A 26,133-nucleotide genomic window follows, 5' to 3' on the forward strand; every position below is an offset into this window, starting at 1 on the left:
ATCTTGGAGTCATAGTAGATAATTCAATGAAAATGTCGGGACAGTGTGTGACTGCAATAAAAAAGGCCAACACTATGCTGGGGATTATTAGGAAGGGAATTGAAAACAAATCAGCCAGTATCATAATGCCCCTGTATAAATCAATGGTGCAACCTCATTTGGAGTACTGTGTACAGTTCTGGTACCACACCTCAAAAAGTATATTATAGCATTGGGAAAGGTGCAGAAAAGGGCAACTAGAATGATAAAAAGGTTGGAACACTTTCCCTATGAAGAAAAGTTAAAACTCTTGGGGCTCTTTAGCTTGGAGAAACGATGGCTGAGGGGCGACATGATCGAGGTTTATAAGATTATGCATGGGATAGAGCAGGTAGAGAAAGAAGTACTTTTCTCCCTTTCTCACAATACAAGAACTCGTGGGCACTCAATGAAATTGCTGAGCAGTCGGGTTAGAACAGATAAAAGGAAGTACTTTTTCACCCAAAGAGTGATTAACACATGGAATTCACTGCCACAGGCGGGGGTGGCGGCTACAAGTATGGACGGCTTCAAGCGGGAATTGGATAAACATATGGAGCAGAGGTCCATCAGTGGCTGTTAGCCTCAAGGTATAGATAGGAACTGTCAGCAAGTGATACTCTGTATTCTTGGTGCTTGGGGGGGGGGAACAGTGGGAGGGCTTCTAGTGTCCTAGCCCCACTGCTGGATCTCCTGATGGCACCTGGTATTTTTGGCCACTGTGTGACAGAGTATTGGACTGGATGGGCCATTGGACTGTTCCAACATTGGCTTTTCTTATGTTCTTATGTTCTTAAGTCAAATTTGTATTATTATCTGATAAAAGACAACATCACATGTTTTATTTGCTGTCTAACAGAATTGTGTGTTTGGAAAAATCACTTGAAGATAACAAGTCGATCTGCTGTTATTTGGTTGTAGTTGTAACAAAGAACATTGAACAGGATGGGTTACAAAAGATGCTTTTATGGAAGAGTGATTCCACTATTTTTGTTAAAAACTATAACCATTTGTGTTAATTTATTACAGATTATTTAAAAATAACATACGTATTGTGTACCCAGTGCTTTCTTGCTGCTTTTACTCTGTTCAATAACATATCTTTTCTAGCATTCTGAAACTCGTGACTTATTATCCTGAGTTTGCTCCAGTAATAAAATAACACTCTAAGGGGAGAATACTGAAGAAGTCTCCTATTCCACATCTTATGTTCTTTGTTTGTGATTTACTCTATAAAGCAGTGAGTTCATTAATGAATTGTGTGGAATACTTACATTGATGCTTTGTAATCTAAAAAGTTTTACAACAGATGCTTCATTTTCAAAGAGAACAGGCTTCTAAATGAGTGGCAATATGGTCGTTCTTGCTACTATGATTCAGGCAGTTTGTAACTCTTAGATATAGATTCAGAACTAAAAGTGGAAACTGGTCTTGAAAGAACTTGAAAAATAAGTGAAAGCTTTTAAATTGGAATATTAAAACTAATTAATGAAGCAGTGACTCTGATCCTTTTCTAAGTCCTTCCTTTTGGAGATGTTTATTTTATTTACGGTATTTTAGTCCGCCTTCCTCACATGGACTCAAGGTGGATATAGTGAGTCAGTACAATCAACAAAATGGGATATTCAATAACTAATGAGATAGGATATTAGTGGCAACAGTTACTTGTTATCCAATAAGAACTGTTGAAATTGCTGTATCTATTCATCACCACCACTGTGGTTATTCTGGTTGTACAACTCCAGAATTAGCTTTTTTAGTCACTCCATAATTCAGTATCTAGAATGTAGCAAAGGAACTAAGCCTTCTACTTCCAAACCTATTATGAGCTAGGGTTGCCAGGTTCCTCCTGAGAACTGGTAGGGGATGGGAGGGACTTACTGGGAGCAGCAAGGAGGCCCATCTGATGTGCCACAATGTGTCTGCATCACTTACCACGTGACCTGGAAGTGACATCATCATTTCCAGGATATCGGGACGATGCTCTGGTATTTGGGCAAAAACTCTATGGTATATTTGGCTTTCATCATAGAGTTTTTGTCTAAATGCTAGAACATTGTCCCAGCGACTTGTACATGATGACATTACTTCAGGGTCACATAGGCCATGATGTAGGAATGTCAGATGATCTCCTTCTTTTTCAGGGTAAATTCCCCCCACCAACCAGCTGATTAGTGGCAGGGTGGCAGCAGGGGACCCCCCCCACCTCCACCGGGTGGTCTGGCAACCCTATTATGGGCTGATGTATCCAACTTCATTTCATGGCCTGTATTTTGAAGTATAAGAGATGTCCTAATACTGTCGGATCATTCTGCATTAGTCGATGTTACATTTATGATTTATAAATCCGTAATACTGGCTACCTGTAAAACAGTGGCAATGGTGCTCATGGCTGTCAGCCTTTTGACCCTTTACAGGAGTTGAAGAGCCACATGCGTACTGCTAACTGTTCTGTTTTGCTTTGTGAAGAACTGTTCGTTAATTCAAACCCGAAAAAGCCGAACTCTACTTGCACAGTTAAACATTCCTTCCCACTGCAGCCTCTGAAAAGCCATTCCTGAGGGCCAGTGGATGCTTAGAAGCTGCAATGATTGTTGCACTGACTACTGTAGTTGGAGGGTAGAATCCATGGAAATCAGGGATACCTCTTTCAAAAGATCTTTGGATCAAATCTTGTTCGTGATAAGAGGGCTGAAAAAGTTAACTTTTCCATTGGACTGCTTTCTTGAGGGCAATTGAAGAAGAAGAAGAGATTGGATTTATACCCCGCCCTTCACTACCCAAAGGTGTCTCAGAGCAGCTTACAAACTCCTTTCCCTTCCCCTCCCCACAACAGACACCCTGTGAGGTAGGTGGGGCTGAGAGAGCTCTTCACAGAAACTCTTTTTCAGGAACAGCTCTTATCAGAACTACGGCTTGCCCAAGGTCATCCAACCAGGTGCAAGTGGAGGAGTGGGGAATCAAACCCTGTTCTCCCAGATTAGAGTCCACGCGCTTAACCACTACACCAAACTGGCTGTCTATGATGTATGGCTGGTTTTGATTACTTTCAACGTATCAGTGGTGCATAAGCATATTAATTTCAAAGCTGGAAACGTATTCTACTTAATGGTAATACATTTTAATATCTTAAACAGTGAATTGCCAGCATTAATGTAACAAATAAAGATTTGTCCATATAGACCTTAGATCCAAGGACGGTTGAAGTTTCCTCTCTGAAATATATAAAGTTGAATAGTATTTCCCTTGCACACTTCTGCTAATATTTCAGTTGTATTTTTAGCAAGATTTACTTCATAATCTTCAAGTCGGTATATAAATATTTTAAGGTAGTTGTGGCCTTCCTTCTTTTGTTGCTGACTGCTTTCTTCCATTGTCCCTATTAAAATGTTGGTTACTATTTTTGGGGACATGAACTACTTGAAATAGTGTACATATGTAACCTTCTTACATCCTCATCTTACCTTACCAGTCGGTTGATGTGTTTTGCATTCCAGAGCACTAGTGCTCTGGCCATTCAGTTGGTTTTGCAACACTAGCCCAAATCATCTTACTGCCACAGCTTTATGAAAAATATTTAAGATCTTATAGGTGATCACCTGCTACAACTATCTTTTTAATTTGGTTTATCAAATTTAGAATTCAGAATACAAGGATAGCATTTGCCTTTTGTGTTGACATGGTCAAGCAAAGCTTTTCCAAGACATACTGATCTCTACCCTGGCTACATATTTTCTAAAGACTTCTGCTTCATGATGTTCACTGCTTTGCTTCTGTCTGTATAGCAGTATCTTCATAGTAAAGGTCTACAAAAAGATTGGAAAACATGCAAGCGTGTATTCTTGACAGCTCTGCTGTTCCCTAACATGAATATCCTAGACTTTGGTTGCATCTTTGTATCTTCCATCTGTGGATTGCATATCACTCTTTACCACTTTTAAATATATACATATATATAAAATCTCTCCTTTAACTTTCTTATGCATCCTAATATTTGCTTCCAGAAGATTTACAGCCTTCTCTGTGGATAGGAGGATTGTACTGTTTGCTTTTCAGTCAGAGCTTTTCACTCTCTCATCATTTTTTCAGACCTTTCTTTACAACCACGAGGCCGATAAATTAATTTTTTTAAAAAGAGAGGGAGAACTGAAGAGGAACCTGTGGGAAACATAATGGCTGTTCCTGTCATTTTAGACAATGAAGATTTCATACCAGCGTGATATAATGTATATAATTTTAAAATAATAAAAAGCTTAATTCATCAGTGTGTTTTCTCATATTTAGTAAGATAGTTCTGTAGGAATGGAGAGCTCTGATTATATGAACATTAAAAATTGGAAGAATGGTACTGCAACCTAGAAGCTGTTCATGAAACCTTTGTAGATAAGGGCAATTCACAAACGTTGAAGATAATGGCTGCAGTAAAACTAACCTTACAACTAACTCTGATCATCCAATTGAGCTTTAGTTTTTTGCTTATTTATAATTAATTGAAGTATTTATACCTTATCTTTCTTATAGTTTTCAAGTAGTAAGCTCCTCGTTATCCCCCCCCCCAAAGGAAAAAAACAGTTTGGAAATTATTGTTTTAGTGTGATCTATAAATGCAGCTTTGGGAGTTTAAAAAAACCAAAATTCGTTGAACTCAAAATCTGAAGTGTAATCAAAGGCCGTAATAGACACTGTAATAAGTCATCTCAGTGCCATCTTCGGTGCAGCTGAGAAGATATATATGCTGTGACATGTTAAGGACTAGTTCATGGGAAAAGTGGATAAACTATTAGGAGTGGTAGTAGTAGTAGCAGTATTGATCAAATTGTTTGGAGAACTGGATTACATTTTGTTATATGAGAAATAGCTTTTCTTTATACTAAATATTTTAACAATTAAGTTTGAATATATATAGTTAGCATAGCACCTTGTTCTATATAGTTGTTAAACTGTTCAAAAATATTCTGGTTTTCAGATTTTCTCTAAATAGTGCTCAATTATTAAGCATAAATGCTTTAAATATTTATAAAATAAGAACATTCCCAAATCCAGTTTATGATTAGAGGATAATTGTTGGGGTTGAAAAGCAGAGAAAGGGCATGCATAATGCAAAAGAAAACTGTAAAGTAGCTCAAGTCTTGCTGTCTGTGCTTGACACTACAGTTCCTACCTCTTAAGAGACAAACTACCTTCAGTACTGAATTTGCCTTTTCAGCAACAGAAACAGCTGAGACGAACTGCCAGCAAAGCTTATGTTCTGCAAGTTCTCTCTCACAGAGGTATCCTCTGTTTTGTATCCAGACCTAAACATTCAAAAATTTGGTGTGCCTGCCTCTAATTTGGGGTGCCTTCTTGACAAAATTTTGTATCAGACTTAGTAGGACATGTAACAAACCTCCTGCCCAGTGCTTCATAGAGACAGCCCAAATGAAATCTATTTTTTTAAAGTCTTAATATACAATGAAATATTGAATTGAGTTTTTTAATTTAAAGACTTTTATTACATCACAAATATTTCCTTATGTCACCCAGGATCCAAAAATCTGCTTTAAATATAAACAGGGATCTGGGATTGTTTATTTAGAAGACAATATCCTCCCTATAGCGTGTCATAGACTGTTTTTAAAACACCTTTTGAAACTATGTAGTTTAACAAGAGGAATCAGAGACTTCTGTTTCAGAAAAACAAGCCCCAACCCAGCTTGAGAGTTCTGAACTCGGTGCACAGTTCTTTGGATACTGGACATAGTAAGAAAAGAGTGTCTGCAAAGCAGTCTATTATCAGTCAAGCCACTGTAATGAAATCACAATTATGTTTATGAAGAATAATTTATAATGCACACAGGAAAAAGAAAAGAAAAGAAAGGCAAGGCTATATATATATCGTTACTGATGGGCTCAAGATGGGGGGAATAGATATTTCAGTTAAAGTAGTCAGATCCAGTAGCATTTTGGTCTGTAAGGTCATCTTTAATCTTCATAGATGTAATAGACATTTCTCATTAAACCAAGTCATCTTTTAAAATCTTCTTTGAATTTAAAGCATCTTTCTGTCACTGATCCTGATTGCTTGATATTCTTGTCAGTTGACAATACTAATTAAAAAAACCTCATCTTTAAAGGATTTCATATATATATGCATATATATATGGAGCCTCCTGTTCTTCATCCTCTGTGCATCCACAGTATTAATCAGTATACGCCAAATGGCACTGAGCATTTTTTTTCAAGTATTTTTATTATTAACTGACATTTTTTAAACCTTTCAAGCCATGGCCCCATTAAAGAGGAAGATGAAGAGGAAGATGAAGAAGTAGAAGAGGAGGAGGAAGAAGAGGAAGATGACCACATTGACAACAATGAGGAAGAAGAGTTTGAATGTTATCCACCAGGCATGAAAGTCCAAGTGCGGTATGGACGAGGGAAAAATCAAAAAATGTACGAAGCTAGTATTAAAGATTCTGATATTGAAGGTGGAGAAGTCCTTTACTTGGTGCACTACTGCGGATGGAATGTGAGGTAACTGAGATTTAGCTAGTGATTACTTCCTTAAAACACTTCTGAAACACACTGGTGTATTTCTACTTCTCAAATAGACACTGAATATTGATTTTTTTTCCAATATTACTGTTCTATGAAGATAACTATACTGTATAAAATTATTTCTATTATAGGATATGACTTCAACTACTAGTAGCATATAAATCAAGCAAAATAATCTTATTCAGACTTCTGATACAGATTTATATAAATACGTTTTAACAGTAAATAGCATGATGTAGTCCCCTTGTCCCCCATTAAGTCTTCTCAATCATGTAGTGTTCAACACTGCTAGATCTCTATACATTTCTCATAGTCTACTATGGGAAAAATACATATAGCTTACCATGAAGTTAACGTGAAGTGAAATTTCATTTGGAAAAATTGAATCTCTTTCTGGAGGATTGCATGCAAGAGCCTGCATTTCATTTTCAGCATTAAATCAGGTGACCCAGTCTCTCTGAGCATCCTGATCCTTATATGCACATTAATGGGCAGTGAACAATTGTTTTTCATTTTGCTGGACCTGGCTTCTTTTTGCCACGTACTTCTGCAGAAGATTCATCTTGGCTTAGTGATAATGTTATTTTTATGTCTGAGCCATTTTCTTATCATTATGGCTTGCGGCCATAATTTAGTGCCTTTGGCAAATGACAAGCTTAACATTCTGCCAAAACGTTCTTGAAGTCTCTTATTCCATTAATGTCCTAGTCTGTGGAGTTTCCATATTGCTGTGTTCTCAAAAGCTTGGTTTATGAATCTGTTCTTTGCAAAGGTTTTTGTGACAGGCCCAACATTTCTCACTAATACTGATATGGACTCTTTATCATCTTTCCTTTGCCATTTGAATTCATACTACTTTTATATCATCTTCATTCTGTCATGGGCAGTTCTCAGGAGAGCTCTCTCAGCCCCACCCACCTCACAGGGTGTCTGTGGTGGGGAGGGGAAGGGAAAGGAGATTGTAAGCCGCTCTGAGACTCCGAGTGAAGGGTGGGGTATAAATAAAATCTCCTCCTCCTCTTCTTCTTCTAAAAAGGTTGGAGAGAGGCTGTGTTAGACTCCCTAGTGCTGGCAAAGGTAGCTGGCATGAGTCACAGTTGGAAAACTGTCATGCCACCTTCTGTGTTTTCATAATGGAACTTATATGCAATGAAGTCATCCCTAATCAGAGTAATCAGACAAATCAGAGGCTGATACTGAAGATTCTGTGTTAAACTTTTTACAGTGTCTTTTTTTAAAGTTGCCTGACCAACATATATTTTAATGCAATGTAATTATTCAGGAGATTATGGTATGTGTTGTTAAATAATAAACTCTTGTGGTTTATGTATAAGTATAGTGATGAAAACACTATATGTGAATTCCATAGTGCTGTAGAAAACTTGCAAAAAGCTTTCCTGTCCTTTGATTTTATCCTGATTTGTAACCTTTGGAAAGGCTCAGGTGGTGTAGCCATATTGGTCTGAAGCAGCAGAACAAAGTTTGAGTCCAATGGTACCTTTAAGACCAACAAAGTTTTATTCTGGGTATAAGCTTCCATGTGTATGCACACTGTATCTGAAGACGTGTGCATGCACATAAAAGCTTATACCCAGAATAAAACTTTGTTGGTCTTAAAAGGTGCCACTGGACTCAAACACTGTTCTTTGGAAAGGCTGTATATTTTAGACTACTACTTCTGCCCAAGTGACAAGTACCTATTTCAGTAACAGTCTTTGTTTCTTTTCAGATTGGGAAGAAGTTGAAAACGAGAGTAATTTTTGCAGACTTAATTTACTGCAATATGAAATAAAAGTTCCAGATTTTAAATGTCAGGTTTTCAGTGGAATTTGTATGCCAGTTACATTTTGAGCTTATGTTGGTAAAGACTGAATTAGAAAATTTGTAAGCAGTTTGTGACTATCATGGCTTGAGTGGTTCTTTCAAACTTTTATTGTATTCCTGGATATGACTCTGGCTTTTAAGGATGAGGCTGAGAAAATATCTCACTATAGTTTCTTCAAAATCCTCTAAGTTGGATCCTAAGAGATATCCTGAGTAGTAGATGGAGGCCATCAGTTCAAGGGCATTGTGATTCTAGATTAATTTCCCCTACAAGCCTGGGCACTGTCACGAGATATAAAACTTCTAGATAGCTTGGTCTTCTCAGCTCAGATTCCAAGGACAGGATATTTCTCACCTTTGATTATATGCATACAGTGCTTGTGGTGTGTGTATTGTGTAATGTAGTGTAGTATGCCACTAGGTATATTCACAGAAGTTGCTGATTGTACTGCTGAAAAGGGAATTTCAGGAAGCTTTCCCAACTGTGTTTGCTGCCTCCTGTAAATATATCTTCAAGGGTGAACAGTTTCATGGTAAAAGCATGTTGCATTTGTCAGTATCAACATACCCCCACCATCCATGCAGACAGCATTGACATGAGCTGAAAAATGTTTCTCAGCTGGTAGCAAGTGATGAATGCTTTGGCAACGGATAAAAGTATTTGTGCAATAGTTCTGATCTGATGCTGGTTAAAAGCATCATAGTTGTAGACTATTCGCTGTTGAGTCAATTTTTTACCTTTGGGCAGGAGCTTACTATATATCAGGGTTTGCATTATGCTGATGTTTTAGGCAAAGGATTTAAGTTAAAGCCTTGTATTAACAGAACTACATTTTGATGAACTTCGACTGAAGGGTGGAGCGTCATTTTATACACACACACACACACACACACACACACACACACACCATGATCCAGAACTATCAGAATGTAGTCATTGTTAAGAGATGCCAGCAAGAGCAGGAAAATTCTATCCACCTATCCACTGAATTTTTATCCTAGCCTTTCTCCAAAGAGCTCAGGGCTGCATACATTGTTCTGTCCTCCTCCACTTTATCCTTACAAGTCCTGTGAGTTAGGTTAAGCTGAGGAAAAAATGGCTGATCCAAGGTCACCCAATGAGCTTCATGCCTGAGTTCAGTACTATGTGTATAATTAGTGACTGTAGTAGCTGGGAGGGAAATAATTCTAGTCTGTAAATTCAGTGTAGATCTTGCAGTCCACTCTTCTGAAGTTAGGGGGGGAAAGAAACTTTTGTGTTATAGTCCGAAGCCTTGTATGTACAACGCTTCAGACTATAAAACAAAAGTTTCTATTTCTCCTATATATGTTGTATGTACACATATGGACAAGTCAACATGCACAGAGAAGGAGTGGGGGTGAGTGTCGTAGCTCTGTCCTTTGCTTCAAGCATGCTATTTTGCCTTTGTGAGTTTGCTGAAACATGGGCACTATATCCTACATGTTTGAGCTTAGGCACTGTGTCCACCACCTTAAGCCATACAAGAGAGGTTGGGAAAAGCTCTTTTAGGAAGGGAGAAGGGTTGGGCCAACATGCTCTTTTTTTGCTCTACTTGAATTGCTTTGTATCAACATATGTTTTGTGTACACAGCTAATCATCATGATTTTAGATCAGAAAATTCTTTGTGGTGAGGATATTCGCTCCTCTTCAGCTTGATGCAATGAACATTCTTGAATCTAATCACTGTGAACACATAAGTCCTCACAGAAGTAATTTGTGGAGACAGATCATTCCCAGCTACCCCTAGAGATCTCCAAAAAACGAATGTTGGAGGTTGTGAGGTTGCATGTGCAAAAAAAACATAGTGCCTTAGGGACAACATTGAGGAGGGGGAGTCAACCATATGAACCCTATCTCACTGCTATATCAGTAGAGACACAACTGAAATAATTGCTGGTGAAAGAGAAAGATAAGGGGAATTTCTACCACACTGTATGTAGCTCCCCAGATCTCATGGCATTTTGTTCATTCGGGTACTGACATCACTACAATTAGATTTTTGGTGGGTAGGGTGGGGATGAATTTTGTTGGAGGAAAAGAGAGGATGGGAAAGATCCATGTCATTTTGTTTCATAGCTCTGGTATTAATAATGTGTTAACCCATGCTTCTTGTTTCTGCTGTGTTTTGAATGTCCAAAGCCATGCTTATTTTGTCGCATGAGTGGGTCAAATATTACTGACAAGCTCTGGAGGATACACTATTAGTGCATGCAAATAATGGATTGGATTGGATCCAAAGTTTGGTTTCCATTAGCAGAAGGTCCTTACATTGCTAGAAACCAATTTTTCTGCCTACCCCTGCTGCTGCTGTGCACTGAACTTCCCAAAATGGTTCCCTGTCCCCTTGAGATAGTATTTTGGAGAGATCGATGGGCTGCAGCAGCAGAGGGAAGAAGACAAATTTCATTCTGCTGATGTGGGTGCCTTCCTCTAAAGGATAATTCAGCCAGAATCTAAACCAGTGGGTTGGATCCAGACTAAATTTTCTGTCAGCAGAATGGAACTTTCCTGCCTCTACTCCCACTGCAGTGCACTGATCTCCACAAAATACTTATTTGAGGGGACAGGGGACCTTAGGAATGATATGAGGGGGGTCTGCAGCGGGAAGGGGGAATGGGTGGAAATTGCCAATTTAGTCTGGATCCAACCCAACATGTTTGCATTTTCCCTCAGGTTTAATGTTGAAAGCAGATGTGTGAAAGGTATCTGATCAAAGCAATTTACCATGCTGTTATTTTAAAAGTGCAACCTGGAACTTAGCTAAAGAGAGATTATACTGATGAGACTGCGTAGAACCCATATGTTTGAACATCATAAATTTAGAGTGGAGTTTCAAGCTCTCTCCTGTGTGTATGCCGCTGGTCCTAATGTCTGGATTCTTGCATAGTATCTGTTCAGACTGGTGTTTAGAAGCTGGTGAGCAGGACTTAAAGTTGAAGTGGTGGAGGAGTAGAGGGGCACCTCCCAGTTATTCTGATTCATAGTCTTGATATTTTCATTGAATTCCAGCTTGGCAGTAGCCATGATAAGCAGGGTTGCTACTGGACACATCTCATTTCTGGTGAGACCCAGGGCAGAAGGGTCTCCAAATCATGGAGTCAGAAGTTATAGCTTGGGTTAAGATTATTGCTTTCATTGGCCACACATCTGTCTCTCCAATGCTTGAGGTGAGCAGCAATGGCAGTTTTGTAAATTTTAAATGGCAAAAACTGAGAGACAGTGGCAAACTGATCTGGTTAGAAATGGAAGAGGCATTGGAGGAAAGAGACAGAACAGGAAGGCAGCCTTCACAGTCAGTCCTCCTTTCCTTAAGAAGCCAAGGAGGAGGCTTGCTCTTGAGTAATGTGAAATGACCCTTCTTCTTCTGGGCATATTTCAAGTCCTGTACACTTTACATGGATTTCAATGAGTTTCTTCAATTAAGTCACTGTAAGGAATGCCTGCATAGTGATCTCACAGCATTTGAGTTGATAGTATCCAGCTCTGAATATCAAACCCATAATTTATATGTGCTGATGTGATTGCTCTTGTGTAATGACTGTACTTAATAAGTAACAAGTACAAAGTAATAAATTTATCTCATAAGAGTTGAAAATGTTATTTTTTAAAGGAAGGAATGAAATATGTTCTGAATACACGAGCATGAAGTGCTTTTATAGTAAATGATCTTGTTGGTGAGAGAATTGCTTCACTACCATAAATTTTGTACTTCATAGGGGTTTACTTTTTTAACCAATACTTTTAAACATATTGATCAGAGTAATGTAAATAGGGTAACATTTGCGAAACAGATCTTTCTTGTTTCCCCTTACTTCTGCGTACAAACACACACACATAGCTGTTTCTGAGATCGGGGGCCTTTGGGATTTGTATGGCGTGCAGTACAAGGGGCTGTAGTGGGAATTGGCAGGAATCTCCTCTGCCACTCTTATATGATCTTTTGTACAATTTGTGCAACAGCTCATACTGGTGGAGAGGCCAGTTTCGCTTTCTGTGGCACATCCTGTGTTCTTTATCCTAGACCAGAGGTGTCAAACATATGGCCCATGGGCTGGAACTGGCCCATCCACAGTTCTTTGTATCCACACTACAAATAATAATTTAAACGTTCATATCTGGACTTCAGCATAAGGCCTGTTGATTGTTCAGTTCACAGTAATAAATTATGTTAGGTTACTGATAATATTGTGCTTTTATTCTTCTCTAAGAACTTGTTTTGATATGAGCATTTGTACAATGGATTCTTCCACTGTTTTTCCATGGCTTTCCACTACTAGGAAGTAGCTTTCCTATTGAAACAGATCCCATATATGGGGAGAGAGCAGATCCATAACAGAGTTATAGAATGAGAAGAACCTGATTAAAGTTCCGTGCATTCTGTGACCCTTTTCTGAAATATTTGCAAATACTAAGTTGCAAGTATGCCAAGAGTTACAGTGTAGAATAGCAATCAAGAGAGTAACCTAAACATCAGGAAGTCTTGAACTCCCCAGGTGGCCTTAGGCAGCCACTCTTTTTCTATCTTGATTCCTGTGCAATATGGGGATAATAAACACTGATCTCCTAGAACGAGTTGTTGCTGTAGTAAGATAATGTATACAAAATGCTTTGGGTGCTTTATAAATGCAAAGTGTCATTCTTATCCTGAATATTTACAAATTGTTCATATATAGTAGAGAGTCAGATTTTTAAAACTTGGTGGGTCTAAATCCTGTGTATTGAATATTACCATAATGTAACTATGTGTATTTTATTTCTCCATAGGTATGATGAATGGATAAAAGCAGAGAAAATAGTGAGACCAGCTGACAAAAATGTGCCAAAAATAAAACATCGAAAGAAAATAAAGGTAGATCACTATGGGCTACTACTGAATTTTATTCTTGTGCAAAGAGGGAAAAGAAAGCACTATACTTCTCTGTGTTAGCCGTTGTTATTGTTGCTGAGAGGTCCATAAAAATAAGCTCATATTCTATTCACAATGTATCTCTAAGAGTTACAATTGAAGCTCTATCTGTTCTGTGAAGGGCAAAGCTAACAGTTCTGTATCAGGCCATTAATGTGTGGTATTTTCTGGTTTGTTGAATGCAGAAGTAGGCACAGTAATGCTTTCTATTAGCCCAGTTTTGTTAGTGAGCTAACATGCAAGATTCCATCATTGGACAAATGTGAGAAATCTCTGTATTATCCATGAAGCAGAACAAGGAAGGTAAACTAAGGACGCAAACAATTAGAGTATATTCAGGTTTACACTGTGACCAACCCCAATATCAGTTACATAAGGAAACTCTCCTGCTCCCTGTAAGTGTTGCCATATTTTGAAGTGTCTCTTGAATAGGACCTAGAATTGCCCACATGTAGTCTGACTGCTTTTCAGTGGATTCATAACATTCTATGCCACAGAACACTAAGGTAGGCTTAAAATTCCCCTATGGGACAGAAAGAGGCCTGTATCCTACCATTCAGTTCTGAAGACATGTAGACACTTATATTTTCATAAGAAGAAGACAGTTCTCCCCTCCTGCTGCAGTAAACTGAGCCCTCCACAATTTTGTTCCTGGGGCAAAGTAGGGAATTGGTGGAAATTGCTACCCCTTTTTAAGAAAACTAAAGTGACTTTCAGTGCAATCCTAAATCAATTTATATCCTTCTAAGCCCTTTGTAACTGTCTTTACAGTTGCACTGCTCAGGATTGTGTGATTCAGTAGAAATGAGTGAAAGGACTTTGTACAACGACAACATTGTAAATATTATTATACCAGTGTGTATTAGGATTTTTATTATTTATGTTATGTGTCCAGAGCTGACACCTGGCCCAGATTCACCTAAACTCCCGCCAGCCACATTAGGGCATCACAGCCGGGCTCCACAATCAGACCAGCAGGCACTTGGCTGAGTCCAGGAGGAGCACCGCCAGTTCAGCTGCTGGAGGGAGAGCTGAGCTGGGAGGGGCCAGTGGCTGTCAAGGGTGGGAGTTGGCTTGGGTTGATCCTGAGAAGGCCAATGATGTCATTGGCCAGCAATAGGCTGGCAACACCTGCACCATCTAGGAGCAGGTCCTGGCAGCCCTTGAGACTGCCAGGGGAGTGGACCCCACCAACAAGGAGGACAACAACCTTGCCAGTGGACCCAGCAGCAGCAACACAGGCAAGAGGCCAGAAACAGGACAAGCTGTAGGCTAGGGTGGACACAAGTGCTCAGCCATAGAAAGGTAGGGAGAAGCCAGGGGTTGGAGGGAGGGACTAAGGAGCAGGCAACAGCCAGGAATAGGTGAGCAAATACCCTACCTATGCTCCAGATTGGCTAGAACAGGTGCCAGAACCTGACAAGCAGTGCTGGGATTAGACCTTGGGGAACGGGGGTAGGGTAGGCATAAGAGAAAGCTCCAGGGACAAGCTGGGAAGGAAAGCTGTGGACAGGACTTCGTGCCAAAAGGAAGACAGCTGTCCAAGGAAGAGAAGGTGCTGCAGCCTCCTTTCCCTCCAATTCTGAGGCCTGAAGGAGCTTCCCCTGGTGTGGGCTAACATGGCAGAATGCAGGGGGGTGGGGCACGTGAAAGAAGAGCCTCAAAGTATTTATTTTGCAGAAATGCAGTATCTAATAAAGGCAGAATATCACTAATGGGTTTCTGGGATAAAAAGCTTGCAAACTTTTCCATCAATCTTCCAAGAACTTCTCTATTACCTATGTTATACTGTGCCAGTAATATGCCATTATTTACCCCTGTGCTAATGCAGAAGGAGAGCATAATATCTGTGCTGGGCATTGAAAGGTGCATACTAATATGACATAAAATATTCCCTATTTGATTAAAAAAATTAAATGTCATGTGTTGAGAGAAGTATCTTTGTGCAGTTCATAAATTCAGGACTTGATAAAGGGTATTTTGTTTTATGTGAAAATAGCAGGGTGGATTATGTGAAAATAGCATGGCAGAAATCAATTTTTCCCACTTCCCGCTTCTCCCAGCAGTTGCCTGTGATCCTCAGAAAGGCAATGTTAAAGATTATAGGACAGCATGGATAAAGTCTTTGCAACACAGGCCACTGCACTGAGGAAAGAATGCAAGTGAAATTGCCCACTCTTCCCCTTCCATCAGCAGAGCTTCTTGATCTAACAGGCAAGAGGGGCAATTTTGCCTCTCCTCAGTGTATTCCCCTATATTGCATGAGTTTTGATGGGGGAATGTGGAGGCAGGAAAAATCCATCTCTCTGACCACTTTTTTCTGGCACTGCACAGTGAACACATGTCAGAAGTAAATTGTATGGGTTAATTAACGATGTAAATAGTGGCTTTTTCCCTCTTTAAAACAGAATAAAGCTGACAAAGAGAAAGATGAGAAATATTCTCCTAAAGCGTCTAAATTGCGCCGCTCGTCAAAGCCACCTTTTCATGCCAGTATATCACCTGAGATGGCATCCAAACCAGACAGCACTGAAGCCAAAACCTCTGAATCAAGTCCAAATAAATCTTTAGAGATTGCTTCCATCTTTAATGGACTGCAAGGTAATGTTAACAGACTTTCTAATTCATTGTCTGAATATGTTTTATCCTTCAAGATTTAGGAGAGAAAATGTCTTTATATAACATGAGCTTGTAAGTAGCTGCTCACCTGGTAGCCTGTATTCATCAACAGCTAACCCAAGTGTGGTTCGGAATGTGAGCATTTTTGTTGGGTTTTGCTTTGTTTTGATTTTGATGGATTAGTAATTTTTGTGGACACCTTTCTGCTGCTGATATAATAAAGCAACACAACTTTAAATAGAGAATTGAACAAAATGAGGATGTGTAAGGAGTACCTGCAGTGCAGATATATTCTTTCCTGGATCAAATGCCTTGTCTTCATGTTATCTTGCTTGATCCTGAACTGAAAGGTCAAATTGAGCAAAAGCTTTCTGTTTTGCTTCTGTGGTCCAGGTATTACTATATGCATGCTTCTACCACCCTCTCATTTGAAAGTTCTGCTGAATTGCATCCTCTTCATAGTGGATCTGTTTCTTCCAGAAGCAACTTCAAGGTTCTAGTCTTGGGTCAGAATCTGAAGAACTACTTCATGTGTGCCTCAAGGGCTTGTGCATACCCAGAAGAATTCTTGACTTTTTGATAGGGTTGCCAAGTCATTTTCTTGCCGCAGCGGGGGACTCCTGGCCGGCTGCTGGCGCCGCACGCACATCACCCGGAAGTGACATGACGACGCTGGGCATGCTGGGGCGGGGCCACGACCATCCGAGGAAAAACCATAGAGTTTTCCCTTGGATGACCATGGCCCCGCCCCCAGCATGCCCAGCGTGGTCACGTCACTTCTGGGTGATGTGCACGTCGGGGTGGGGTTGAATGCCATAAAATTTCCCTTGCTTTCAAAATCAATTTGCCATGTGGTGGGGAGGGGAGGCTGCTCTTCGGGAAGATAAGGTCTAAAGGCCTCTTGTGAACATGTAACTAAATAGGAGTTTTATAAAAAAAATAATCCTGGTTATTGTCCACAACAATATAAAGTTTTTTGCTTGTTTTCTCACAACAACAGAGGCACTCTTCTACACTGTGATGCAATTTAAATGAGGCCTTCCCAGGTGTGGATTGGCCATTTAAGACCACTGGAAAAAGTTCTGGGGGGCCAATGGCCTGGGGGCTACCCAAGTGAGGGGGAGCCCTTGCCCTATAAGGGGTGGGCACAAACCACTCCCACAAGCTAGCAGCCCTCACCCTGGGTGGGGTGGGGAAGGAGGCACCTGGCCTAGCAGGGCCCCCACAAGGAAGGAAATACTCAGCTAAGGCCCAAGTGATGCTGGCTGGGCAGGCGCTCTTCCTCCCTTGAGTGAGGGAGCCTTTTTCCCATGGCTGTTTTTTCCTTCCAGTCTGCACTATGGCCCTCCTTCCCCATCTTTATTTCTTAGTAGTGCTAAATTTGGCATTTGTCCAGTGTTGTCCTCTGAATGTAAGTTTCTTCTTTACAACCCTACCTCCACTAAACACTTCCAGAATCATCCTCATTACCCTTTGTTTCTGTGCATTTACCTTTTGAGTCTGCTTCATTATTTGTCTTGCAAATTATCTACAAGTTATCTTAGAATAATGTTTATCTGTGTGATGTTAATGTAAATGCTTTCTTCAATAATTTTTGAATGTTCAATTAACATTAGCAAAAAGTGACACGTATTATTTTTGATGCAAAAATTGAGGGGTGATTTGGGGGGTTTCAGAGACTTACAAGTAACAGAATCCATTCAAATAAGTTTTTAAAACAAAGGTAGAAAGATGCCTGTGTCATACATGTGGACTGAAGATGAACAGATATTAAGGTTGTCAGTCCTTTTACATACACAAATGCAACCAGCTAAAATAATCATTGTACTGATGTGTCATGTTTCAGGATGTATGTGATTTTTATAACTGTGTGCAGTTATATGCCATAACACTTCTTTACACCTATAAATACTAATCCATTAATTCATTTTCAGCCTAGATTTCTGATAGTAACATTTTTGTAGTCTGAATAATGACAGAAATCACTAATCCTTTGAATACAAGAAATGTAAACATTAGACTAAGATTACTTGAAGTAATCATATACTGATTACGGGTCCTATTTATAATGTATTTTTAACCTTGGGAAATACAGGAAGTATGAATGCATTAAACCTTCAGTGCATTAAAACTTTGTCAACATCTATGCAAACTTCAACATAAGAATAAATTTAGAAAACTTTAATTTCCTGCATCCCAATTTGTCAAAGGGCATGCTTTGCAGTAGAAGCAAGCTTCTACACAAGAGTCATCTGCCTTTTGTAACAAGTAACTATAAGACTATAGGGGATTTCATACCCAATAGTTCAAGTAGATGGGACAATGGGAGAGCAATGGCTGGAAATCTGTGTTGTGTGTCTTAACAAGGTTAAAAGCAGCCACTGGATAGTAGGCGGGGAGACAGCCACAAGGGACATGATGTTGAGAGGGGCTGCAGGACTGGGGGGTTTACCTCATGCCAAATCACAGATCTGTTGCTGTCACACCTAGTATTTCTTAAAGTTAAATGTGGTTTTCCTTATCAATACACTTGTAATATACCTGAAAAATGTGAACAGAATAACGGTATTTGGCATTTATTTTCTTATCTTTGTGTGTGTTCTATTAGCTTCTGAAAGCTCTGATGAAAGCGAGCAGGATGATGACCAAAGTGTTCCAAGTGTACATAATAACGGTAAGGAGGAACCTCAAGATGAGGATGTGAACAAAGAAAATAATGAACTCTGTCCAAAGGAGCAGAACAGCTCATCCTTTCCAGAAGATACTAAAATCCTTGCAGATGCATCTAAACCAATATCCAAATCTCCAGAAAGACTGCTGAAAGAACTGGCAGAGCTATCAGATGATACTGATTATGATGGAGAAAATGAAACCACCAAGAAGAGGAAAGAGGTAAAAAAAGAAGCAGTGGATAAAACAAAGCCACAAGTAAAACGTGGTAAACGGAGGATTGGTGGCACAGAAGAATGTTTAAAAACTGGGTCACCTAATATTAAGGATGACAAATCAAATGGCAAAGACATGCTTAGTTTGGAAAACAGTAGCAACAGCTCATCAGATGAAGATGAGGGGAAAAAATTAAAAATAACACCAACGAAGAAGTACAATGGGTTAGAGGAGAAGAGGAAATCTTTACGGACAAATGCTTTTTATTCAGGTTTCTCTGAAGTTGCAGAAAAGAGAGTAAAACTTCTAACTAACTCTGATGAAAGACTTCAGCATACCAGAGCTAAAGATCGGAAGGATGTGTGGTCAAGTATTCAGGGACAATGGCCTAAAAAAACTCTCAAGGAACTTTTTTCAGACTCTGACACAGAAGCAGCAGCTTCCCCACCGCATGCTTCTCCAGAGGATGCTGTACCGGAGGAGCATCTGCAAACTCTGGTAGAAGAGGAGACTGCTTTGCCCAGTTCTAAAGCTGAAAGGCCTTTGCCACTCAGTACAGATTCCAAATCTGTTGAGGAGAAAACAGTTGAAATGAATGACAAGAAAGTTGAATTCCCAAGTAGTGGCAGTAATTCAGTGCTAAACACCCCTCCAACCACACCTGAATCACCACCATCTGTAACTGCAGCAGAATCAAGCAGACATCAGTCCAATGTATCTGTCTCTGACCCACTGCCACCAAATCAAGAAGAGGTACGAAGTATCAAGAGTGAAACAGACAGCACAATTGAGGTGGACAGTGTTGTTGGAGAACTGCAGGATCTTCAGTCCGAAGGCAATATATCTCCTACAGGTTTTGATGCCAGTGTCAGCTCCAGCAGCAGCAATCAACCAGAACAATCTGAGAAAGGTATAAATGTACCATTTAGTATATATTCCTGCTCTAAATTGTACTGACGTGGATCCTACAAGTTTTCCGTGGAAGGCAGGTCTTTTCTTATCTTCCCCCATGACCCTTGAAAAACTGATGCTGTGGATTTGAGAGCTTCATGAACAACATGCCTTGCAACACAGTGGGCTACAGCAAGGAGGGGAAATCAACTGAAACTGACTTCCTCCCTCTTGTTCAAGCAGAAAGCTCATAGGAGCCAATCCATAATTATTAATATATTGTGTTCAGATCTTAGTTGATGACTTAAAGTCTGTGGAAGTTGTAAAGTTCAGAATATGTCATCAGAGGCATAAGCAGTATGATTGACAGTTGAATGAATGACTGTTTAAAAATACATTAAAATGAGAGGTTTGGGTATGAATCCCAACATCCTTTTATGCCAGCATAAGTCATTTCCACCAAAGAAGAGGGGGACAATTTGCACCAGTTCACTACTGCTCTCTTGCTGTTCCTGAGGATCTGCTGTCCCTCCAGGAGTAGCATTGCAAGGAATTGATGGGCAGCAGCCAGAAGGGGGAAATGGTAAAATACCCTGCATACACTTCCACTCACAGAAGGGATTCGCATCAGTATAAAATTACCTTTGGTTTCAGCCCAGTATTTTTACTTAAACTCCAACAAGAGCTGGAATATTTTGCTCTCCTTAAAGTTATAATCAGGATCCCAAAAAATACAGCTTAATAACTGTGTTGTAATAAATCACAGTTCTCATGCAAGAACTCAGAAAATTGTTTCAGATAATTTTAGCACAGTGTTAACTACAGTATTTGGCAAGGGTACCCTTTATGTCTGTCGCCAGAGAGCGCAGCAAGTCACTGGAGATACAGAGAGGCAGCACCTTTATTCACTTGTCATGGCCAACCAGTTTTGGCTTGTTGGGCAGCTTGCTTCCATTTCTGCTTAGCTCTGTTCATAATTATCCTTTGGGGGGGGGGAACAATTGTACATAACGTTGTGAAGGGATGTAACCCTGTAAGCTAAGAAAAAACTTCCCTCAAAAACAACATTAGCAGTAAATTGAAAATACGTAGGGTTATCAAAAATGTACAGCCCTGATTGTGACCCATTATGACTTTAATGCTGACCTATATTAGTTTTATCCATAGTATAATTTTCTTATATCAATATCAAATATTTCAGTGAATTACTAAAGGACCTTGCACATTTAAAGTGAGCAGTAATGTGAACAGTCTGTTCCTTGGTGCATTAAAAATTATTTTTAAAATGTATAATAATACAAGCAGAGGACTTACTGGGGGAACTTCATCTTCCCATAGTCGATCATCTTCCGCAGCCTACCAATATTTTCCCTCCCTCCCCCCGCCACACAGCCTCCACACATTCTTTCCTTTTCCTGGTTTCTTCCCCCATCCCTTCCATTGTCCTGTCTCAACCCATCTACTGCTTTCTCATTTCCTGTTGCAGCATTTCTGTTTTTCCTGCTTTCTTGACTCTCCCATCCTCATTTCCCCTCTCTTGTTCCAATTTTCTTTCCTTCTTCCCACCAACCCTCCATCTTCCTTCTGGTCTTGTCTGCCTACCCACTCATCCTTTCACAATTCACCTCCAGTGTTCAAGTAAAGCTGCAACAGCCATTTTGGATAACTTGTGTTGCCTAGACAACCCAAAATGGCTACTAAATCCTCATGAGGAAATTCTGAGATCTCAGCATTTTAAAACTCATTTTTTATTTTCTCCACCACTCTTATTGTTTTGCAAGTTTGTAGAATTACCTACCTCCTCTGTATGTGGCCTTAATCTGTGGATCTAACAATCTACATCTAAGACCATATTCAGAATTAGATATTGTGATATTCCTTGTTCTTCTCTGTTTTAATCAATCAGCTAACCAGTTCCTTACTGCATTTACAATACCATCCTAAGCAGAACCTCATCCTTCTAAGCCTGTTGAGGTGTGGGCTTTGGAGGATGCAACTCTGCTAAGTAAGGCACAGAGTATCTAAAATCAGGTTGTCTGTGGTTGGGATCCAAAGAAAGGATATCAGTACAAAGTAGTTCACTTCCTGTTTTTGCCTCAGTAATATCCACTTGCCAGCAATGCTCCCTCTAAGCTGTAGAGTCTTATGAGCAAAAATTCTACTTTGTGATCTTCTGGCATTAAAGTTGAGAGCAAGTGATCTGGGTACTGCATAAATTAGTTTGTTCTGGAGCCATTCTTTCTGAGCTAAGACAAAAATGTGTGAGCCAGAGGCTAAAAAACTGTGAGCTAGCTCACACTAACTCATCTTAGAGGGAACACTGCTTGCCAGATGCTTTTTAAATAGAGCACTAGTTTGTTTTTCCAGTAGCGATTTCTGTGGCAAAAACAGCAAGCAAAGCCCTTCTGTAGGTCTTGGACTATTTATTTTCGAGCATTTGCATTGAATCAAGGGTCAGATAGCAATCAATTCTGTACTCAGATCTGTTCTGAAGTAAAAACCATTTCAGTGAATGGGGCTCACTCTGAGGAAGTGTTCTTAGAATTGCAGCCTCTGTCACTTAAGCATTTAAAATAATCCCATCTCATGTAGTTACCACGTCATATTGAGGGTCTGTGTTATGTAAAATACATAGGGTATATTATCTTGTTTTTCCTAAGTGTTCACTGCTTTTTAATGTAGCTTGTACGGGTCAGAAGAGGCTTAAAGATGTCCAGGGAGGTGGGTCCTCAAAAAAGCAGAAAAGAAGTCACAAAACTCCAGTCATGAACAACAAAAAGAAGAGCAAAAGTGGTAAGTATGACAACAAGGTGCAGAGCAAAACATATTAGAACTATATCCATGAAACTTGAAGTTACATAGACATTCCATTTGTATGGAGTGGCATATTAAATGTATTGCTGCACCAGTTTGGGCCTGATTTTGTAAATCTAAAACCGTAATATTCAGGTTCTTCACAAGTGAATGTTTACAATATTGTTTAAGTGAAGAATATGACTGAATTGGAATGTAACCTCTGCAGAGAGACTACCACGTCATTCCCATGATTTTGAGGAGTTGCCCAGCCCTTAGCAGATTATGTGATTGCTTTCCCTCCATCCTTCGAGGTCCAAGTCACATTCTCACCTATGCAGGAACTGTGTGAGATTTCCATTTGTCTAGTTCAGGGGTGACCACACTTCCTTTAACGTAAGAGGCACATAGAATAAACATCAGCTGTTTGAGAGCCACAAGACATGAACAAATATTACACACGTGTTTTTATTGAAAAATCTGCTAATTTGCTTTTTATTAATATTAAATGAGTCTGCCAAAAATAAAAACGAAAGGGGTAAAAACAGATATTGATGATATTTATTTATCCAATGATATTTGTAGGCTGGGAGGGGGCTTTGAGAATGCATTTGAAGTTAAAGTTGCTTTCTTTCTCTGCTCCCCCCCTCCCCCACCCCTCAAGCCTACCCAAGGAGGGGAACACTGGCTGGGGAAGGGAAGACCGATCGGGAAGGCATGCCTCCCCTTCACTTCCCCAGCCGCTCTGCCGGGAGCCACACAATATGTGTGAAAGAGCCGCATGTGGCTCCTGAGCTGCAGTTTGGCCACCCCTGGTCTAGTTCAAGTTGTCATTCTGTTTTTAATTGGATGATTGCCAGATGATGATTGCTTTTAATCTTGAAGAGAAAATGGTGCTTATAAAGTGAAACACCTGAAGGGATTTGAAGGGTTTCTTAGGAATCAGCTAAAACTATACAGAGTATTTCTGTCTGTTTCTTCAGCAAACAGCAGCGATAGTGAAGAACTGTCTGCTGGGGAAAGTATTGCCAAATCTCAGCCAACAAAATCAGTTTCTGCAGGAATGAAGTCTCAGCAATCCAAGTCTCCAGCAAAATGTGGGAAAAATGGGGAGAAGGATTCAGATCTTAAAGAACAGAATAATCGTTTGCCAAAACTTTACAAATGGAGTTTCCAAATGTGTAAGTGTAGATTCCCTGTAGCTTGTTTCACTTTCTTATGTATGTGCCTGTTGCCGCTCCAATGACAAGGGAATGAATCTTGCTAGGGGAAGGGCCACAAGTCTTAAGAAAGAACTAGATGCTCCTGGCTCATCTATTCTTGCAGGAGGTGATTCTTGTATTTTTGAAAATATTCTTCAGCTTTTGATGTTTCAGTTAGAAGTCCTGCATTTACATAAATTTGACTTCACTGATATTTAATCTATAAATGGTAAGTTGCTTTTTCCTTTCACTACAATCTGGCAATTCATTCATTTTTATGTTTCTCTAAATAAGGAAGATGAATTAACATTTTAGCTTAGACTAACAGATGTTGTTTTAAATGCAGCTGACTTGGAAAATATGACCAGTGCAGAGCGCATAACAATCCTTCAAGAAAAGTTACAAGAAATCAGGAAACACTACTTGTCTTTAAAATCTGAAGTCGCTTCCATTGACCGAAGAAGAAAGCGTTTGAAGAAAAAAGAGCGGGAAAGTGAGTTATTCTGCCTAAACATTTCTCTCATATTTTAAAGTTGAACAGTATCAGTAAGATCAAAATCTGACTTTTGGTCATCTGTTAAAACGTTAGGTTTTTCGTTTTGTGAATCTTGGGTGAATCTCGTGTATTCCTTTCTGTATCTTAATTATTTGAAATTAAGATCGATTTTCTTTGGAGCTTCCTTGTCTCGCATGTTGGTCATAAATGCTGCATAGGAATAACTTGTTGGGCTTAATTGTAGAACTACACTGTAGTTTCTAAGCTAATACTTCTCATAGATGCTCTGAGCCACAATACATTTAAGGACATATTTGGATAAAAATGGCTATATCTGTTGGATTTAATTTCCAAACATATTTTTTTTAGAATTAGGTATGTTATTTACCCTTTAAATACTGATAAATTCTTTCCCCCCCCCCATTATGATATTGTTTTTCTCATACTCAGTAGCTGCCAGTATAATTCTTAAGCAATGTGAAAAATACAGGAGGGACATTTTCTCTTTACAAAAGTCAGTGTCAGACTAGGTATGATGCCAGTAGTAATTGTAGGAGACCTGCATATACTGAATAGGATCAATGTTGCTTCAAGGTCTGTGTTATCAAGCCTGACTAGCAGCAGCCATTCAAGGCCTCAGTTAGAGGTGTTTCGCATCAACTACTGCCTGGTTCTTTTAACTGGAGATGCCAGGGGTTGGACCTGGAACCATCTGCATGCAAAGCAGAGGCTTTTCCACTGAGGCACAATCTCTTCCCATGGTCAGGTAGAGGAGTTGGATTAGCCCCTTCTTGTATGTGATTATCATAATCTTAAAAGGATAACATGATACATATGGCCATAATCTAAAACTTCCCCTTCTGCAGTTATTGTTTGCTATTTTAAAAGCAGTAGCATATCAGTTCTCAAATCTCCCATTGTTGCATCGAGTTTGACACATAAACTTGTCTCTTCTCTGGAGACATTATACTAAAAGAGAAGGGCAAGAGTTGTTCTGCATGCTGAATGGAAGAAATATGACAAGGAAGCTAACAAGTCCATCAAAAGATAGATGCAACCACTTGGTCGATAAACAGAGGGACAGATTTCTCATGCATTGATTGACAGAGAGGAATTGGATACCTCTACACCTGTACAAGCCACCATAAACTGGCTTGTTTCACAGATAACCATCTGAGGACTCAAATAGGTACTTTGCAGTGTCTGTCTCTCAGTGGTGTGCTATATTGCAGCTCATCTAATTTGATAGTGGTCCCAGAACACAAATGAGAATCTCTCGTATGCTGTATGATTAGAAGTGGGGCAGTGTAGCCTTCTCTTCACTCTCACACTTCAGTGTATGTCAAATAGCATGGCTGAGCTGGGAGAGCAACTATTTGAACGTGGAATCTGCCTGAGTTTGCAGTGTAAATTCATCTAGTAGATATTATTTGGAACAACTGTATCCTGCCATATACTCAAATCAAGACTCAAAGCTGGACTCCCTCAAAAATACTAATGGTTGGATCCAGTGAAGGACCACCACCCCCTTCCAGAAGACTTGGGACAGCCTAGCAGGTGGTTTTCGTGATCCCTTGGATATGGCAAGTTCATTCTGCTCTGGCTAAGAACTATGTTTTTCCATCTGTAGCACCCAAACTATGGAATACTTCTAGAGAAAGTCCTCCATGACTTTTATGCACACACCATTTAATACTTTCCCCAAAGGCATTTAGTAATTAATGGGTTTGTAATATGTCTGCTGGCCATTGTGGCTGTATAGGTTGATTTCACTGTTACTTTAATTGTTTTTATTATCTGATTTTTAATGTATAGCATTTGTTGTTGCTAGCCTACTCCGAACTCAGCAAAGAACAGGAATATGATTTTTTTAAAATCAATAAATGTTTCAGTAAAAAGAGCAAGTTTGCAGAAGTGGATTTTCTCTACCATTTCGATTAG

General features: G+C 39.6%; 1 protein-coding gene across 2 annotated transcripts in view; it reads left to right on the forward strand.

Moving 5' to 3' along the window:
* Nucleotides 1-26,133, forward strand: part of ARID4B (AT-rich interaction domain 4B) — a 131,423-nt gene that overhangs the window by 103,769 nt on the left and 1,521 nt on the right. The window contains exons 17-23 of one of the 2 annotated variants that reach the window (XM_015419979.1): nt 6,280-6,528; nt 13,164-13,248; nt 15,714-15,906; nt 18,533-19,720; nt 22,384-22,494; nt 23,478-23,675; nt 24,043-24,189. In XM_015419979.1, the coding sequence (XP_015275465.1) occupies nt 6,280-6,528; nt 13,164-13,248; nt 15,714-15,906; nt 18,533-19,720; nt 22,384-22,494; nt 23,478-23,675; nt 24,043-24,189 (2,171 nt within the window). The remainder of the gene's footprint in view (nt 1-6,279; nt 6,529-13,163; nt 13,249-15,713; nt 15,907-18,532; nt 19,721-22,383; nt 22,495-23,477; nt 23,676-24,042; nt 24,190-26,133) is intronic. The other variant, XM_015419987.1, reaches the window with a different exon arrangement.

The sequence above is a fragment of the Gekko japonicus genome, unplaced genomic scaffold (genome assembly GCF_001447785.1).
Source record: "Gekko japonicus isolate JY-2015 unplaced genomic scaffold, Gekko_japonicus_V1.1 scaffold315, whole genome shotgun sequence".
Lineage (NCBI taxonomy): Eukaryota > Metazoa > Chordata > Lepidosauria > Squamata > Gekkonidae > Gekko > Gekko japonicus.